Source organism: Peromyscus californicus, unplaced genomic scaffold (genome assembly GCF_007827085.1).
Source record: "Peromyscus californicus insignis strain IS unplaced genomic scaffold, ASM782708v3 Scaffold_4__1_contigs__length_199733344, whole genome shotgun sequence".
Taxonomy (NCBI): domain Eukaryota; kingdom Metazoa; phylum Chordata; class Mammalia; order Rodentia; family Cricetidae; genus Peromyscus; species Peromyscus californicus.
In genome coordinates, this window is record NW_026294562.1 from 135635199 (window position 1) to 135655468 (window position 20270).

Consider the following 20270-nt stretch of genomic DNA (forward strand, 5'->3'; position numbering starts at 1 on the left):
TCCCTGGTGTGGACCCGTATCAGCCCTGTGTGCTACCTGCTTAGTCTCTGGGAGTTCGCATGAGCTTTGCTCAGTTGATTTAGAGGGCCTTGTTCTCCTGGTGTCCTCCGTCCCCTCTGGTTCTCATGCTCTCTCTGCCTTCTCTCTCACAGTGAAAGTCTCTTTCAGTCCCACTCACAAGGAGTACCTGTGACCTTTCACTTTTAGCCTATGCCTGTCTCTTGGGGGAGCAGCGCGTTTCCTATTTTTACCTACTGGGGCTTTCTCTACCTTCTGATTGGAAATTTTAATCCATTCAGATTGAAGGTAATTATGGATGTTAAAAGGTTTGCTCTTGGCCTGGAGAAATGGCTGAGTAATTGGGAGCACCTGCTTCTCTTCCAAGGGGCCTGGGTTCTGTTCCCAGCACCCAGCTCACAACCACCTGTAACTCCTGCTTCTGAGGATCAGTTGCTCCCTTCTGGCTTCACGTGCACATATGTATATGTGTGTGTATATGTATGTGTATGTATGTATGCGTATGTATGTGTATGTATATGTGTATGTGTATATATGTATGTGTATGTATATGTGTATGTATATGTATGTGTGTATGTGTATGTATATGTATGTGTATGTATATGTGTATATATATATGTATGTATGTATGTGTATGCATATGTATGTGTACGTGTACATGTATGTGTATGTGTATATGTATGCAGACATTAAATAAAATACATTATAAAAAAGATTTACTTGTGCCATTTTTGTTACATTTTTCCACTGGTAGTTCCTTTCCTTTTCTTCCTGGTGTTGTTTTTTGTGGTAATATTAAGTGACATTTTAAGATAAGGGCACTGTCAGCGTAAGCAGCTGGGGTGTTTTGCTTCTACATTTAGCATGATTGGGGAAGTGGTTGTTGTTTTCCCTGGGGTGGGGGCAGGACAGCATCTTTACTGTGCATCCCAGTGCGGACTTGAAGTCACAGTCTTCATATCTCAGCCGGCCGAGTTCTGGGACCACAGGCATGTCATGTACGGCCACACCCAGCTCACCTTGAATGTTCATCGAGCTTCAGCTTCGTGCCAGGCCTGTCTGACTGTGCTGCGGCTCATGCTGCCCTGCCTGGAGTGAACACTTAGGGAGCTTAATCCACCTTTACCTCTGCTACCCAACACTGTCCTGTGCTACGAGTGACCTGTTTGCCGACTTCTTGGCTTAAGTCACATCTGACTCCAAGCTGAGTAATGAAAAGCCACCAACTTATCTGTGTCATTGACGTTGCCTGATCTCAGATGACCGAGGAATAAGATAAGAACCTCAAACCTCATAGTTTCTACAGAGGGGCAAAATTTCTAACTTAACTTTAAGTAGTGACAATGGCATGGCGTTTCTCCAGAGCCCAGCAAGGGTCAGGCAGTGTTCTAAGCACTACCCACACCTTCGCCCTCTTGACCCTGAGCACGGAGCCTCCGATCTAGCGAGGCTCCACCGGTCCCTCTAGTTTTGTGGTAGAGGAAGAGAGGCAGTAGAAGGACCCCAGGGACCCTGAGAAGGGGCCTGACGACATGAGAAGAGGTGAGAGTGACTGGTGTGTGTGACTTGGTGGTCCCGTTCCTCTGTTCCGGTCTGGAGCTCTCTGAGCTTGGGGTCTCCTTCCCCAGGAATGCTTTGTCCTTCTAGCATGGTGTATTCCTAAGCGTATGGTTAAGTTTCAGATCCTTGTACGAACTGGAAAGCCCCGGAATATTGCCTTGAAATTGTGTAAATTTTGATCTGACAGGAGACTTGTAAATGTTATTCTGAAACAGCCTTACTTGGGGAACAGAGGGGAAATTGGGGTGGGGGAGGTCGTAAAGTGATTCTTAGAAAGAAAATTCCAGAAAGGGCCTGAGTATATTGTGATTGCCCTTCACCAGGAGACTCCTGTGCCCCTGGACCATGCAAATGAACTGCAGATGGGCAAGGCTGTAGTGGAACCCCTCCTGGCATGCAGAAAGCACTGAGGACATTTTAGGTGGGTGCCTGTTGTGTGCAGGGCATATTGCTATGCACCCACAGCAGTGAGGGAGTGGGGCCCAGCTTGAGGGAAGCCCGGGCAGATACTCTCCCAAGGGGGCAGGATCTGGGTCAGACCACATGTAGACAGAGGAAGGAGAAGGAAACCCAGAGGGAAAGTCCACCGTCTTCTGGGGACTCCCATCTGTGGTGGCTTCCGGGCAGAGGAGAAGGCTGGCCCAGCAGGGAAGGTGTGGAGACTCTTCCAGGGATGGAAGGAAAAGGGCAGTCCATGGAGGAAGTGCAGACCCACTCAACTGCCTCATACAGACCAAGGGGAAAGAAGAGGCCTGGCCCCTTTGCGTGTATCCGTTCTCTTTATTGACATGTGTGGTACACTCGGTGCAATCATCCATAGGTTGCATTCTACAAAACGGTGAGATTCAAATATCCTGCATGCTTGCCAAACGCTGAGAAACTGAGAGTCAAGCTCAGGGCTTGAACCCCGTTCCGACAACTTAAATACAGTTCTTTTTCTGTCGCCCAGTGTTCTACTTACACAGTTATCAGTAGAAGTTACTGGAAATGCCTCGGGGTCTTGTCTTAAATGTTTCTTTTGTTTACTTTTTTTTTCTTCCTTTGGGTCTATCTCTGTTGTGAGGAGGTTGGAAAACTGACCGTGTGAACTGGAAAAGCATACTTGGAGAAATTTTGACATTTCAGTAGTAACAGAGAAATAGCTGGGAAATGGAGAAAAGAGTTCTGCGAAGATACCTGAGGTTCTTTTAGGAAAGAACGACCACCTTGAGAAATGGTCATCTTGTCTGCTCCCTGTGTGCTGTGTGACGGATTGTCTGTCCACCTTTGCACATCTCAGTTGACACAAGCATCAGAACTCACAACAATGAGCGCGCGCGCACGTGTGTGTGTGTGTGTGTGTGTGTGTGTGTGTGTGTGTGTGTGTGTGTGCAGGTATGTGAGTGTGCATGTGTGCACATGAGTGTGCGTGTGCGTGTGCATGTGTGTGTGTGTGTGTGTGTGTGTGTGTAACATCAACAGGAATGTGCAGGCTTACCTTTCTCTTATTCCCCACATTACTACCCTGAGACGGGGTCTCTAAGCCAGAAGCTCCCCTTTTCAGCTAGGCTAACTGGCACTGACTGAGCTCTCAGGATCTCGCTGACTCTGCTCCTCAGTGCTGGGATTACAGGCACTCACAGCCATGCCTGGGTATTATTTTATTTTATTGTATGTGAGTGTTTTTTCTGCAGGCACATTTGTGCATCACATGTATGCCTGGTGCCCATGGAGGCCAGCAGAGGGTGTCTGATTCCCAGGAACTGAGTTACAGTTGGTTGTGAGCTGCCATGTGGGTACTGAGAGTTGAACCCAGGTCCTCTGGAAGAGCAGCCAGTGCTCTTACCCACTGGGCCATCTCACCAGCTCATTCTTCCTTAGTTTCTTTTCAGGGCTGGGTGTCAAACCCATGGGCTCACCCGTGCTAAGCACATGCCCCACCACTGAACCTCTCTCTTGCGTGGAGTTTTTAAATATGTGGAATTGTTCCCTTGGAGTCAGTTCCAAGCAAACAGGACCTCCGTGTTGTGTCAAAGAATGTTCTAATCTCCTGACATTTGTAAGCATAATCACCTCAAAGATCAGGCTAGGAATTATTTGTTACCTCTTATATCTTCAGATTGGAGCATTTTACGTTGTGCTAGAGGTGTTGGAAGTGCCTTTCCCCTGGGCTCTCACTCTCTCAGACCAATGGTTCTTTCTTTTCCAAATCTGCTCCTGTCTGCTGAGCATCCCAAGTCCTTCCCTAGTTGGAAAAGGAGCATGGTTTCTGCTGCAGGTGTTTAGAAGTCAACTCCAGGAAAAACACAGCATCGACTCAAGCTGTCTCAGCAAGCTCTGAACCCAGGGTCAGCACATAGGAGGTTTTAAATGTCCAGAGAGCGAAGGAGCAATACGTAAGCGAATATTTGGAGAAGGAGCTAAATTTAGGACAGAAGTCGTACATTTATGACTGTGTCTTGCTGTCTGTCTCTTGCCACTGCAGGAGTAAAGGACAGACTGCTTCCACTTCCACCCTGCATTTCCATCCAATGAGACGGGACCACTCACCTCTCAGTTACCAGTCTCTGGCCGGGCACACCATGCACAGCTTGTGTTGAGTAAGATCTAACATTTGGTTGGGAATGCACAGCCCAGAGTGCATTCTGTATGTTCTGATGGCAAGAATCCAAATATTAGCTCTGCTGTTGAGAGCCAGGTCCAGCCAGCTTCCGAACCACCCCAGCCCTGGTCACCTCACGGTAGATGGTGATGAGATGTGTGGCCTTGCACGGGTGTTGAGGGGAAGGCGTGTGTGAGTGGGACATCTCCTGGAGTACCTGGCGAGACTGAAAAAATAACAAAACCAAAACACACAGTTACTTTACCTGCTGATGGCAGACACCGTTCTCGTTTATATACCCCTTAGTTCATATTTCTAAATGAGAGAGCAGAAGGAAGGAGAAGGCAGGGGGAGGAGCGGAGGAGAAGGAAGGCGGGATGGTGCACGTTTTCCTGTGGTACTTCCTTAGTTAACATTCTCATGGAACACAGTGCCTGACTTGAGCAACTTAAAGGGGAAAGTTTAACTGGCTTTGTGGTTTCAAAGGATTCGGTCCATCGCATCGGAGAGCCATGGGGGCAGATTAGCATATACCATGGCTGACAGGAAATAGAGAACATGCCTATACTTTGGGCTTTCTCTTTCATTTCACACGGGCCCCTGGCTCCAGGGGGCATTTCCCCTTTTAGTTATTCCTCTGCAGAAGCCCTCCACGGACACGCTTATCTACCTACCCCTCAGGCATTTTTTAGTCCTTCAAGATTTACCATCCCAGGACTAGGGAAGATGGCCAGGTACGCATACTTACTACCATCCAGCCTGGCAAACTGAGTCTGATCCCTGAGATTCACATGATGGAAGGGGCGAGCCAGCTCCTAAAAGCTGTATTCTGACCCCCACAAAGACACAAAGGCACACGTACACACACACACACACACACACACACACACACACAGAGAGAGAGAGAGAGAGAGAGAGAGAGAGAGAGAGAGAGAGAGAGAGAGAGAGAGAGAGATTTTACAGGATGTGCATGGGCACCATGTTCTATATGCTAGCATTATGCATTTTAATGGCTCATTTGGAAGTCCCAGGAGGTCCTGCATTGTCAAGCAGAGATGTGGACACTCCATGCCGTCTAGAGTCAGAAAGCACCATTTCTCTTCCTGTCTTGTCCCTGTAGAGTTCTGGGAACTTTTAGTCACCCTCTTGGCCTCCCTCATTTGTACATGGCAGCCAGGACTTCTCCCGCAGAACAGTTGACGTAAGCTAAGCCCCAGTCTTGTGGGGGAGTCCCAAGTGTCTGCCTCTCTGGCATTTCCCTCTCCCTGGCTGACTGGTACTTCACTAGCTGGCACGGGAGCTCTGCAGGAAGTAGACTTGTAGCTTTTGGCTTGTGGTATGGTACTGTGCAGGTTAGTTCCTAAGAGAAAACCACAGGCACACTATTAGAACCTCTCCTTGGGTCTGGTAACATGGGATTTTCTTCTTGCTTTATGAATAGTCATGATATGGGGCTGGAGAGGTGGCTCAGAGGTTAAGAGCACTGGCTGTTCCTTCAGAGGTCCTGAGTTCAATTCCCAGCAACCACATGTTGGCTCACAACCATCTACAATGAGATCTGGTGCCCCCTTCTGGCCTGCAGGCATACATGCAGGTGGAACACTGTGTACATAATAAATAAATACATCTTTAAATAGTCACGATAGTTGCAAGGTCTCCAGTGATGGCAAATATACCAGAAGATATGCCAACTTCATCACACTGTCCCAGCAGTGAATTTTATAAGCCTCTCCATTTTTCACTGTGTCTGATAAACATAACATGACATTATAAGATTGCTTGCTCTGTGTGTGTGTGTGTGTGTGTGTGTGTGTGTGTGTGTCCGTGTGTGTGTCCGTGTGTGTGCATGCGCAGACCTGTGCCTACCATGGTTCACCTGCAGAGGTTAGAGGACAGCCTCCGATTTCACAACTTATCTTTCTACCCCCTGTGAGACAGAGTCTCTTCACCAGTGGTTAGCCAGGGCAGCTGGCCTGTCTCCACCTGCCATCTCTGGTAAGGGCATGCTGGGATTACAGGTGCCTGTGCTTCTGCCTCTGCCTTTTAGGCGGCTTCTGAGGATTTGAATTCAGGTCATCAGGCTTATATAGTGAGTGCCTTTACTTACACTATCCCCTCAACCCACCAATTACGGTTTTTTTTAAAAAAATCAAAGAAAATAGGTCCTTTACATGTGATTTCTCCCATGGAGCAGTCTGTATATATGACCACCAATCTCTCTTTTATTCATGAACATTTCCAAAGATTGGATGAGACCAGCCATGGACTTCTAAGTCTATCTCTGGGAGCTTTGCTGGGATGAGATTTGCTCACCTCAGGATTACAGCTGGTCCCCAAGCTCCCAGCTCAGCTCCTGCTTTGCTCTCTCTGCTGATGCTGGTGCAGCAGCTTGCAGATTGGAGCTGAGTATTAGCCATCTGGAGCCAGGAGGAATCGCCTCAGAGGGTCACCTCCTTCCCCTGGCATCCTGTATCCTCTGCCTCTTCCCCCAAAGAAACAAAGGCTTGGATTTCACCGTAATGCGACCCAGAGATGGAAACTGCCGCGGAAGCTAAAACCTTCCACTGGTGTCTGGGAAGAGAGATGCATCTTGCTCTCCGAAGGGTACTAAAGCCAGGGTCGCCAAGGCAGGCCCTGGAGTGCAAAGAGGGTGTCACTTCTGAGGGGGACTGGCCTTCTTTCCTGGTGACTCGGTGGAGGAAGGTCATTAGACAACTCTGACCAGGTTGGTAGCATCCTAAAGTGTGTTTGTCTTTGTTCTGCAGTGAGTTGAGGGTCGATGGGTCACTTGAACTTTTTACTGTTCTGTTGATGGAGGGGAATGCAGTCAATGATGTCATGGATATGCCAATAAAATGGCAGTGCCTTTTCTGAACGTCACAAACGTGTCTTTCAAATATGAAGACACCATACATTTTAAGTAGTCTTTGCCTCGTATTATATACATTTAATTTAATTCTAATGAGAGAAATAGCTCACACACATACATGCATGCATACACGCACACATGTGCAAACACACATGCTACGCACATGCAGTCAAAATTAGAGCTCACAGAATTCAATCCACTTTTATATAATTTCTCCATTGTCCTAGATTTGTAGAATAAGACAGTAGAGAATGTTTTTAGTTATTGTGTCAGGAGAAATGACAAATTCTGTCCTAGAAGAAAAGTTAAGAATGGCATTGAGGCACAGCATCCTCGGGGACCGAGAAAGAAGAGGCTGTCCTGCAGTGTGCCTGGCGTCACAGGAAGCCCCGAGGATAAGTTACAGGGTCACAACACCCTCGTGCTGTAATAGCCATGGAATTCTGCTAACAAATCCCTGACAGACAAGAATCCTTTCGGCTAGTTTGACTGTAGTCAGAATAATTTGTTTTTCTAAAACAAGAGTTATGTAAGTCCTAGGGACTGACTTATGGGCAACAAATTCATTTCAATTAGATGGGGCGGAGGATGTGAAATACTGTGTGAGTCTGAAAGTGTAAGTAGAATGTTGAGTTGAAAGTGAGTATCAAACAAATGATGTTCTCTTTCTATGGGTTTTAAAATATTCCGCTTCTTTTAGCCAATAGTTCTTCACACAATGAACTTGAATGTACCACCCATGTCTGGAGCATTCGGGGTACTGGCTGGTAGGGATGCATGTGCTCACGAGCTCAGAGTTTACCTTAAATGTTTCCTTTTGTATTCCTGGGTAGCTCAACGTGGGCCGTGTCTGTAAGCCTTGCCAGGCACACATCTCTATTCTCCCCTCACTTGTTCCTACTTGTAATGGACTCTCCTAGAACCTGCCAGGAAGCAGCAGCCGAGTGCTTCTTAGAGGAGACGGTCAGTTTCTCCTTCTCTCCCTCTGCGTACCTGGGTAGGCACATTCATTTGCGTTAAACGCTAATGACGCGCTTGTTTATAGTTGTGTATGTTGGAGAAGAGCATTGCTATTTAGGAAAATAAAGTCTTAATAAAGAGACTGAGAAGGATTTTTAATATATGAAGCCAAATTCTTCAATATTCTAGTTTCATGCTAGTTCTTGCTCCTTGAGACATTCGTGTTCTGTTGAATTAGAATCCGTTTGGGAAGTCTCTATGTTTTCATATGACTTTCAAGTGTATATGAAGAATACGTTCATCCGTGTGATGTTTTACTGTGTATAAGAACAGTGTTATTTTAAGAAAGGTGATAAGTATAAATATCTGAATAAATAGGTAAAATATCTAAACAATCTCAACTATTTTTAAACTTTGTATCAAAGTAACCAATTCACAGATACAGAACTGTAGTGTCTTGGATTTGAGCAATAGAAATTCCATGAAAATCTTTACCTGTAAAAAAAAGGTGTCTGCTCATGGTAAGGCAGGACTTCTATCTTTAACGTGAGGTGTTTCTATGTTACTTATTTTTTCCCCCCACTGGTTTTCTGTTCATGGAGTACGTGTAATTTCTCTGCCATTTAAAATTAAACAGCCATCCATTCCAACACAAGAAGCCTGGAGAATAATTTAGAAAACCTCCTCTAGTTCTCCTGTTCATCTCTCACGATACATCCCAATGCTTGTTGTGGGAATCTCATTTTTCTTTCAGTATGAATTAGTGTTAACCACCGTGTTCGTTATTTCTGGAAGCTGCATGGGATTGGCAGTAAGTTGTGTGCGTACATGCATTAGTACTCTGATTAGGCTAGCGCCCCAGCTCACAAGGGCCATGAGAGTGCTCGTGGGGTGTTCATACAACTTAAGGAGATTGGGGACCGAGCTGAGAAACCACCACTGAGGAATGTGAAGAGAACAGGGCAGTTCCGGATTCCCCTGACATCTGTTCGTCTATGTACACTGGCATTATTAAAATCAAAGCACTCTTTCTGGTGTGCTGTAGACCTATGTAGATAGAGGACCTTCATGGTGCTCCTTTACTTCACTTCGAGATCTGACTGCCTTTATGTTCCTAACAAGAGCAGAGGCAAAGGTACACAGGCACAGTTTATGAAACAGCCGCTGCTTGTTTAATTCTGAAAGATGAGCTATGACATGATGAAGTACCGGTTCTGATGGAGGCACCAGAGTGATTCCACCTCCTTCTCACCCCTGCTAATGGCCCTTCCCCCACCAGCACTCTCTGCTGCCTGGGGTCACAGTCTGTGAATAATTGATGGGGACTGTCCTGTATGTTGGAGAGAGAAGCTGCCATGTTCACACTGTGTAGCCACATACATGCAAAGCTTTCTTGTCTTTCCAAAAACAGAAGCTAGAGATCTCCCCTCAGACCTACTATCCACATGTGTTAGGGATGCCGTCAGTCATGTATGCTGATAGACTTTTCATGGACTTTTCAGAACAATTGCCTTGGTCAGATCCCAGCTCAGGGTGTGTTGTAAAGACCCTGGATGAGATTACGGACTGTGGCTTTGTAAGCAGCTTGCCTTGGCTTCTACGGAGCAGGTTTGGTTTTTCTGTGTCGGTAGGGAAGCTCATAGCGTATGTCAGCTGGTGGGCCCTGCGTGTAGAGTCTGGCACTATGAGCCTCCTTTTCCCCAACAAATTGTTGTGAAAAATTCCCAACATACAGTAATACCAAAGGAATTGAACAATGTACATCTTACACCTACCACCTAGAGTCTGGCATGGGCCCATCCCATTTCTAATTTGAAAGTAAGTTACCAACATCTATACACTTCACCCTTAATTTCTAACATGTGCATATGATGTTTATAACAGCTTTTTAGATAAAATGTCCACAAAGGGTAATGCATGTATCTTAAATGGACTTTTGATAAATTTTAGCAAATGCAGCACCCATGAAATGCAAACTCCATCAAGATCTGGAGCCATCAGCACAAGCAATGTCCTCATGCCCTCGCTGAAACCAAGATTAGCACATCATAGAAATAGCATCACTTTGCAAGGTTTGATTTTCTCAGCATTTTGTTTTTGAGATTCATGTCAGCCATCAGAATGATCGATAGTTCATTCCTTTTTATTATCGAGTAGTTATGGCCCCACAGTTTGTTTATAAACAAACTGGGCTACTTGAAGCTTGGAGGTATTATAGTTGCCACTTTGATGAGCGTTCTTGGATAACTTTTTTGGACATACCGCCTCTGGGTAAAAATCAAGAATGGAACTGGTAGATCACAGGTCAGTGTGTGTTCAGTTTTCAGAGAGGCCACCAGAGCTGTCCATAATGTAATTTACACATTCTACATTCCAACCCATCAGGCCTGAGCACTCTGGTTGCTCACGTCTTTTTAAAGTATAGCGCTCTGGTGGGAGTGCAGTGGGCATTGCTGTGGCTTCTGCATTTCGCTGATGAGCAATGGTATTGAGGGTTTTTTGGCTGTCTTCCAGTATTCAAATCCTTGACTATTTGTAATGGTGTTGTTTATCTTTTTGTTACTGTGTTATGTTTTTTACATTCTTTGTAGTAATCTATACACCATTCATCTTCAGATATGCCTTACAATATTGTACTCCAGACTAGAATCTGCCTGCACCTTTAAAAGATGCCTTTGATGAGCATAACGTTAGAGTTTGGACAAAGTCTGATTTAACAGTTTTTCATCACTTCTGAGCCCTTTAGTGAAATGTAACTTAGCAGTTTTCCTTACAGTCACTGTTTCCTGGGACCCTCTGTATCAGTCATCTTTTCACCACTGTGATGGCGTAGATGACGCAGGCCCCTTGACAAAGGACGGTTGTGTGGGTCACAATTCTGGAGACTCAAGGACCTGTGTGAGCCCACCCTGGCTTAGCAGAGGTGGGGACCTTCTGGTGAGCGCCAGGCGGTCCTGTGTGTGCGGGAGCAGACGATCACATCCCAAACCCTGACAGCCACCAACCCCTCATGACCTAGACCTCCCCAGAGGCTCAGCCCTGTCAAGCTTCCCCATCCTGCAGTAGCCATGTCCTGCTACCGTTCCTTAAATTTCCGTCAGACCAGAGCACCAGGAGGGACCTGGCTTCCTCCGAAGTCCTGAAGGTCGTCTACACATTTTCCTAGGAGCTTTACAGTTTTAGCCTCTATATCTTAGGTCCATGATCCACCTCAGCTTAACTTTTGTGTACACTAAAAGACAAGCATCTTTTAAATTTGTTTTGATTTTATATATGTAAGTGGTTTTGCCTGCATGTATGTGTGCAAAATGGGTGTGTAGTGCCTACAGAGACCTGAAGAGGTCAGGTCCCTGGGACCTGAGTTACAGACAGGTGTGAGCTGCCATGTGGACGCTGGGAACCGAACCTGGGTCCTCAGGAAGAGCAGCAAATGCTCTTAACTGCCAAGCCATGTCTGCAACCCAAGCGATGAGGGTACCCAGATGTGCTGGTACCGTCTGCTGAAAACCCTTTCTCCACTGTGTTCTGGCACCCCTGTCAAAAGTTAATTAGATGGCCAAATGATGAGTCTTTGTGTGATTGTTATATGTATGTGTTTGTGTGTGTGTGTATTTATGTATGTGCGTGGTATGTGTGTAGTGTGTGTGGTATGTGCAGTATATGTGTGCATATGTGTGGTGTGTGTGTGGTATCTGTGTGGTATGTGTGGTATGTGTACATGGTGTATGTGTGATGTTTGTGTTATATGTATGTGTATATGGTATGTATATTGTTTGTATGTATATGGTATGTGTTTTAGATATATGCATTGTGTGGTGTGTGTGTGTGTGTGGTGTATGTGTGTGGTGTTTGTGTTATATGTATGTGTGTGTATGTGGTAGGTATGTGTGTGTGTAGTGTGGTGTGTTTGTATATATGTGGTATGTTTGTGTGTATGATGTTTGTGTTATAAATATGTGTATGTGATGTATATGTTCTTTGTGTGTGTGGTATGTGTGTTAAATGTATGTGTGGTGTGTGTGGTGTGTGTGTTATATATATGTGTGTGTGTGTGTGTGTGTGTGTGTGGTGTTTCTGTTGTGTATGTGTTATATGTATGTGTGTGTGGTGTGTATGTGGTGTTTGTGTTGTATATGTGTTATATGTATGTGTGTGTGGTGTGTATGTATGTGGTGTTTGTGTTGTGTGTGTGTGTGTGGTGTTTGTGTTATATGTATGTGTGTGTATGTGGTGAATGTGGTGTATGTGGTGTATGTGTATGGTGTGTGTGTGGTGTTTGTGTTGTGTGTGTGTTATATGTATGTGTGTGTGTGGTGTGTGTGTGTGTGATGTTTGTGTTGTGGTGTGTTATATGTATGTGTGTGTGTTTTGTGTGTGTTGGCCTGAGCTCAAAATCAGATGACTTCCGTGATCACTCTCCACCGTTTTCTTTTTTCCAATTTTATGTGTGTGATGTGTGTGATGTGCGTGTGTGTGTGCGTGTGTGTGTGTGCGTGTGTGTGTGCGTGTGCGTGTGTGCGTGTGCGTGTGTGTGTGTGTGTGATGTGTGTGTGTGTGTGTGTGTGTGTGTGTGTGTGCGTGTGTGCATGTTCACATGTGGAGGCCTGAGGTTGATGTTGGGAATCTTCCTTGATTGCTTTTCTGCGTTATTATTTGTGGTGGGTCTCTGTCAAACCCCGGGCTGACTGATATGGCTAGTCTCACTCGCCAGCTTGCTCTGGGGATCCCATCTCTGCCTTCCAAGCCTGAAATTACAAGAGGGCTGCCACCCACCTAACATTTGTGTGGGCTCTGGGGGTCTAAACTGTGGTCCCCATCCTTGGCCAGCAAGCACGCTAACCACTGAGCCTCTCCCGAGCCCTTCTACATTACTTTTTGAGAAGGTCTCTCTCACTGGACTCAGCTCTCAAGCTGGCTGCAGCGAGCTGTCCCCGTTCCCCCAGCACGCATGGAGCAGACTGTGCCCACTGCTCCCGGGTTTCACTTGGGTGCTGGGGATCTGAACTCAGGTTCTCACACTGGTGTGGGAATCTGAGCCATCTCCCCAGCCCCATGAGTCTGTTTTTTAACTCAGTTCTGCCCTCTGGGGCTGTCTATACTGGTATCAAATTGCCCACTTATGGCAGCCTAATGGTGAGTTTTGAAATCAGGTAATGTAAATCCTCCCATTCCCTCGTTCAAGATTGCTTTAACTATTTTAGGTTCTTCAAGTGTTCCGTACAAGCTTGAGAATCTGATATAATTTTATGAGGGGAAAAAAGTCCAACCGGGATTATTGTTGGACTGAAATTGAATCTGCGCCTGAATTCATGGGGACTGGCACCTTCCTGTTGTTTATTCTCTAATCCATCAACATGGGAGGTCTTTCTGGCTGTACAAATCTTCATTTTCTTGGCAATGTTTTTTTTCAGAGTTCAGATTTTGCTCATCTTTTGTGAAATTTATTTCTAAGCACATAATTTTTGTGCTTTGTTAGGTAGCTAGCTCCGTCCCCCCACACACACAATAACAAAATACCTGAGATAACCAACATTAAAGAGAAAAGTGTTATTTTTTAGCTCATAGTTCTGGTCCAAGACAGGTTGGCCCCACTGCATTCAGTTTGTGATATGGTAGCGCATCCTGAACCAAAACTCTCAACTCGTGGATTGAGAGGGAGCACAGAGAGAATGAGGAGGGGCCCGGGGCCCCGAATCCCCAAGTCTCCAGCCCCACCTGTCATCTCAAGGTCCCTCCCACTGTGCAAACTTAGCCGTGAATCATAGAATCCTCACCTTATTTCTCCCGTCCCTCAACACAATTCAGAACTCACCTTCTCATTGGCTACATACAGCATTTCTGTAACATCTGTAGAGAGAAAGCTTTCACTTTCATTTCCCAACCCCTTTGGACATGTCACTGGGGCCTCGAATTTTCTTTCCAGAGAAATGTACACAGACAGAGAAACAGTTTTGTGCAGAACTTTAAAATGCTCAGGGACCTTCCAAAGCCTGTTGGTCAGCCTTTGGGACCTTGCAGACCTCTGTATGAACCCTTGTTCCAGAGCAGGACCCTGATGGAGGACAGTATCTCTCTGGTATCTTCACTGGTATCTCTCCACCCAGTGCGGTGCTCGGCTGTGTCCAGCTGCTCCATAAGTACCCCACACTGAGTCCTCGACAATGCTGCAGCCCCCTGCAGGTCTCTCCTCTCCTCCCAAGCAGCACTAGATGCTCAGCAGGCCAGAGCATCCCACATCCCCTCCTCTGCCCAGGACAGGTCAGCACGCCTTATAGAGAACAGGAAGGACTATGTCTACTGGAAGCCACAATTCAGATAACTAGAACAGCAGGGTCACCAGGCATCTTAGAGACAGGGTGGGTCAGTCATATACATGGTCCAAGAATGTCTAGAGACCCAGAGTTTCAAAGGATTGATGGAGATACTAGGGTGGCATGTTAGTGCAGAGGCAAGGGTTATCAATCCTAAACCACTTGACCTTTTGAGAGTTTCCTTAGTAGAGAAGGGATTGGGAGCCGTGTAGATTCCCACACCCGCAGTCTTAGCTGCTCCTTCCCCTCAGAGGGACACAACAGTGGAGCCCTTTGCCTGGGACCATCAGCTCTCTCAGCAGAGTGCCGCCTGCCTCCCGTTGCCCAGGGCACTGGAGCAACTCCAGTTGGCAGTCGCCTGCAGCCATCACCGAGCTGTGCTAAACTTTTCACTGCCCCAGGAAATGTCTTCCAAAATGGCTGCACGTCCCCCAGAGAAACGGGCACTTGCTGACGGGAGCATTTCAGGACTTTATCTTCCTTCACCCGCCACGGTCATGTCATGGGGTGTGCATTCCTCCACTGTCACCTGCAACCACAACCCAGAGGTCACCAACACAGTGATACCATCGTGTCCTCCCATGCAGGTACCGAAGACATGGGCAGCAAGTTCTCTGCTCCAGGCGGCAGCTCCTCGGTGCGGTCCCCCAGCATGGAAGACATCCATACCGCATACAAGCAGAGGAACTTCTCCCGGGCCCGTGACCTGCTCAGAGAGGCGTGTGAGGACACTGAATCCCCGCAGGAGAAGGTAGGGTGCATGCCTGCCCAGAGTTGCTATTCTGATCATGTGTGAGACTGTGTGTGATGGGGGTGTGCACCTGCCTGTGTGTGCACGTGGAAGCCTGAGGCCGACACATGGTGTCGTCTCTATCGCTCCCTCCCTTATTTTTTTAAGATTTATTTACCTTTACTTTATGTATTTTGCCTGCAATGTATGTAAGAAACACCATGTGCTTGCAGTACTCAAGGGAGCCAGAAGAGGGCGTAATTCCTTGGATCCCCTGGAACTGGAATTATGGATGGTTGTGAATCTTGATGTGGGTGTTGAGAATCTACTGAACCTGGATCCTCTGCAATAGCAGCAAATGCTCTTAACCCCTGAGCCATCTCTCCAGCCCCTCCACCATAGTTTTTGATGCAGTCTCTCACTAACTCTAGAGCTTGTTATCTCAGCCGGACTAGGCTGTCCAGCAAACCTCCAGAATCATCCTTACTCCACACCTCTAGAACTGAGGTTATAAACATGCAGCAGTGACATGAGTCCTGGGTATCGTTCGCACAACAAGCACTTTACCCACTGAATAAAACCTCTGTAACCATCCCAACACACACAAGTCTCGTGTATCCCAGGCTGGCTTCTAACTCACTAGGTAGCCAAGGCTGACCCTAAACTTCTGATTCTGCTGCCTCCACCTCTGGGCTAGGACTACAGGTATGCACTCCCATGCAGTTTTAAGATGCTGAGAATGGGTTAGATGCTTGGTGCATTCTAGTCAAGTGCTCGGCCGACTGAGCTGCATCCCCAGCCTTTGGGTTATCCTCTCGTTTCCAGAGTCTTCATGGGACTCCAGTGTTGGAGAATCCCTCGCTTAGCACGTGAGCATATGCCTGGCCTTCCCTTCGGGTATATTCAGCAGCATCACATCATCACCTTCCATGTCAGACCTTGGAGGGATGTGAATGGGTTCATTTAAAGAACCAATGCCTTCTGCAGAATTTATCTACCGATCTTACACTTTCTTCCATCATAAGAACAGCATGTACTCAACATGAAAGAAAAGAAATCTGTAAAAGTAAAGGGGGAAAAAAAAAGAACAAAAACTAAGCATATCCCTAATATATACCAACACTCCCTCTTCTGTGTCTCAGTGTGTTTTCTTCTGGCCCACTGGTCTGGGAGGAGTGTTGCCATTTCTGATAATATATAATGTATTATGTATGTAATATAAATACAGATTATAGTTTTGCATATACTTCTTGTTTGCTTCTATTATACCAAGAACTATAAATTCACTTTGAGCATCATCATTAATGGCTGCATAATATTCCATGTGGTAGGGAGAACATAATTTAAACTTAATCCATGCTTCTTGATTGGATTTTTGGATTATTTCAAATTTCTTACCAATAATACTGTATGGGAATTTTTTGCCTAGTCATTTTCTTATTGGAAGGCTATTTTCTTAGCATAGTTATGCCAAATGGAATGTATAAGTATGAACAGTTTTTTGTTAGCACATTAGTATAAAATAATGAGTATCACTTTAACATTTGCATACATGATATTTAAAGTTTTAGAACATATGCCAAACTGTTTGCTAAAAAGCGAGTCCAAAATAACCCCCTACATACACCAATAGCTCAAAGGGGTAAGAGTCAGATGTTACCATGGAAACACTTCATCAATACTTTGTTTGCATTACTTTGATTAGCATAGGCTTAACCCATCTACATTTAAATAAAAGTTAGAAATGATTCTATTTTGAACTTCTAGCCTGCTTTCAGAAAAGTAAGAGATTGGGGACAATGAGCACCATTGACAGAACATTTGAATTCACCGTGTACGTGACAAAGGGCCACACCTGTGTGTGGGAGATGGCCTGACTGTTCGGTCCACAGGATGAAAAAGCTACGTGATCCTCAGGGACCCCAGGCCATAGGCTGCTGTGAAGAATACCCCCTATGTGTCAGAAAATGTCCCGGAGTGGTTTGTAAAGCTCTCCAGTGTAACTCCAGTAAACAAGCGAATCACCTCTGCTTCTATTAAGAAGGGGACTGGATGCAGGTATGTGGTGCATAGACACACATACACACACACACACACAGGCAAAACACTAGTGCATATAAAATATAAAAAGAAATCATTCTTAAAATCAAATGGAAGGGCAATCAGGTGTGCTTTTCAACACTCCCCTCTGTGTGCACCTGAGAACTCTGGACATCCCATACACAGCAAGGAACATTTTGACACTGGGGAGAAAAGACTGCTAGTGAGTTCAGAGCTCAAGAAAAACATGGCGTTGCGTTTCAGGGGGTCCTTTTCATCTTTTTTACATCCCAGGCTAATATGAAGAAGCTGGCAACCCAGACACAAACTGATATAAAGAAGCTCCAGGGCTGTTGAGGCAGCCAGAGGACCAGGTCAAGGCAACATGAAAAGATAGTTTATCGGCAGCACCCAGCCGGGCCACAGCCAGGCCCACAGTCCCGTGCCCACCACTCTCCAGCCAAGGCTGGGTGGAGAGACTAACCTGCCAGGCTGTGAAAAGCTGCCCTAGTCATCCGAGAAGACTGTGGAGAGCTGGGGAGCTAATTGGCATTAGGTGGTAATGTAATAACCCCCCACTGCTCCCACTGGAGACCGAGTGAGCAAGGAGACCTTCCTGCCCAACAGGAACCAGGAGTCCATCCCACGGGTGCCATCTAATTCTTAGTTCCTGGTTTTCCATCCCACCAGGAAGTGATGAATCTGTACCACTGTTCACCGACCAGAGCTAACAAGAGTCAAGGCCAAGACTCAAATAAGATCCCAGTCCTAAAATACATTCCCACTCATCGCCAGATCCTAATAAACAAACTCTCCTCGGGAAGCAGAAAAACATCACACAAACAAAAGGCTGTAACGGATGCCAGCAGCTGCATGGGTCAGATGGTTGAGCTCTGACAAGACTCTAAAGCAGACAGAACACTCCAGTGAGCAAACACAGCAGAAGTAAGTAAACACTAGGCGTCTCCCAGGCAGACGTGTCTGCGGAGAAACGAAAGGCGGATTAAATGGAAATTTTAGAGCCTCTAACATATACGAGCTGAAGTTTTCTTTTGTAGGCAGAGGAAGGAATCTGTACCCTTCTGGTCTGAAGCCACGGAGGGAGGGAGGGAGAAGAGAGAGAGAGAGAGAGAGAGAGAGAGAGAGACAGAGAGAGACAGAGAGAGACAGAGAGAGACAGAGACACACAGAGAGAGAGAGAGAGAGAGAGAGAGACAGAGAGACAGAGAGACAGACACACACAGAGAGACACACAGAGAGAGAGAGAGACACAGAGAGAGAGAGAGAGAGAGACAGAGAGACAGAGAGAGAGACAGAGAGAGAGAGAGAGAGAGAGAGAGAGAGAGAGAGAGAGAGAGAGAGAGAGCGCACAGAACCTCAGAGGCACATGAGGATTTTAGCTGAACTCATGTCCTCAGTCAAGAAGGAAACACACTGGAGTGTAGTTAAGGAAACCGAAAACAACTCTGGCCAAGTGGAGAAGACACCACCAAACAGAGTGAAGAATGCATAGGTTCCCCAACAGGGTAGAACTCAGCGACCCGCGCTCCGCACACATCACACTCAAACTATCATGAAAACAACAAAAAAGAATACTGAAAGCAGCCAGCGAAAGCTGTCGCCTTAAGGGGAAAAGCAGTCCAAATGACATCATCAGACACTGTGGACCGAGAGGAAGTGGCACCCAGTGCTGAAGAGAAGAAGAAAAAGTGTCCACCTCCAGTCCCATAAGCTGGAAGATACCTTCCAAGAGCAAAGAGAAAATAAATACATCTGGAATAGGGGAAAGCAAAAGAGAGCCAGGGTCTGGACGGCTTCCCTAACGGAACAGCTCAAAACAGCGAATAACAGGGTGAGGAATGCTGGGGTAAACAGGAAACAGAACGTGGTGAGACCAAAACGCAAATACACAAAGCAGATTGTTTCTTTATCTCTATTTCTGTAAGTACTGAAGGAAAACGTGTAACCTCGCTTAATACAGCTCTTAATATAGAGAGGGGGAATCTTTAAAAGCAAAACAATTATCTAATGAATGTCAGATTTTAATACGTCACTCAAACTGCTAAAACACTGAAAACAGTATATTTGTGTAAGTTACATATCTATAATGCAATAGCTGAAGCAACCATTTACTACATATAACTGGGTACGGTGCTGCGTGCCTTTAATCTCAGCACTTGGGAGGAGGAGGCAGGCAGATCTTCAAAGCGACCTGCGTAGAGAGTTCCAGGCCAGCCAGGGCTACATAGTGAGACACTGTCTCAAAATAAATATTAAAACTATACATACAGCTATATTAAAAATGCTCTAACTTAATAAAAATGAAATTCAAAATATATCAAGTTGCTCACAGGGGGAAAAAACAAAAATGAGAGTAAACAAAAACAAACAGGATTACGTGGCAGACTTACACTTTAACATCTAAATAGTTATCTTACATATAAATGACTTAAGTCCATACTTAGTTCCAGTTAGGATTTTAAAAAAGAATAAGAAAATGGATATTGTCTATGAGAGACTCACTTTAAGTACAATGATGTGTGTGTGTGTATGTGTGTGTGCATGTATGTGTTTATCTCTGTGTGTATGTATGTATCTCTGTGTATGTGTGTGTATGTGTTCTGAAAGTAATTAGAAGGGAAAATACAGACCATGTGAACATTAAGCAAGAGAAAGCAGGAGTGGCTATGTAAATATCAGATAAAGTCAACTGCAGAGCCAGGAGAATTACTGTAGGCAGGGAGGGTTAGTAACTAATAACAAAGGACTGGATCCCGAAGACAGCAGTCTTCAGTGTCTAATGCACTGGATTACAGAGGATGAAATTTGTGAGACAAAAGCTATGATGTATCTTAAAGAATGAGATATATCAACATGGTTGCAGGAGTTTTGGCATCGTCTTAACAAATGATAGAACAATCAAACAGAGAATCTCAAGGTTACGGAAGAATGCAAGGCCACCACCCCTAACAGGATCTGACGTTACCAAAAGCACTACATCCAACAGCACAGAGTGCACACTGTTTTCAATGTCCACAGGACATAAGCCAAGATAGACTGTGTCATGGGCCATGAAATAAAGCTCAATGCATTTCCAAGAAATTGAAATAATGCATATTGCGTTCTCTGTCTTCAGTGGATTAAAACTGAAGTCAATAGCAAGAGGTAATGAGAAAAATCTCCAAACACTTGGAAGCCAAC

General features: G+C 45.6%; 1 protein-coding gene across 4 annotated transcripts in view; it reads left to right on the plus strand.

Moving 5' to 3' along the window:
- Lrrk1 (leucine rich repeat kinase 1) overlaps positions 1-20270 on the plus strand; it is a 129946-nt gene that overhangs the window by 20591 nt on the left and 89085 nt on the right. Inside the window, exons 1-2 of one of the 4 annotated variants that reach the window (XM_052713391.1) lie at positions 6542-6884; positions 14887-15050. In XM_052713391.1, coding sequence (XP_052569351.1) covers positions 14898-15050 — 153 coding nt within the window. In that variant the 5' untranslated portion in view covers positions 6542-6884; positions 14887-14897. Of the gene's footprint in view, positions 1-6541; positions 6885-14037; positions 14807-14886; positions 15051-20270 lie in introns of those variants that run through there. The other 3 variants (XM_052713389.1, XM_052713392.1, XM_052713390.1) reach the window with 3 other exon arrangements.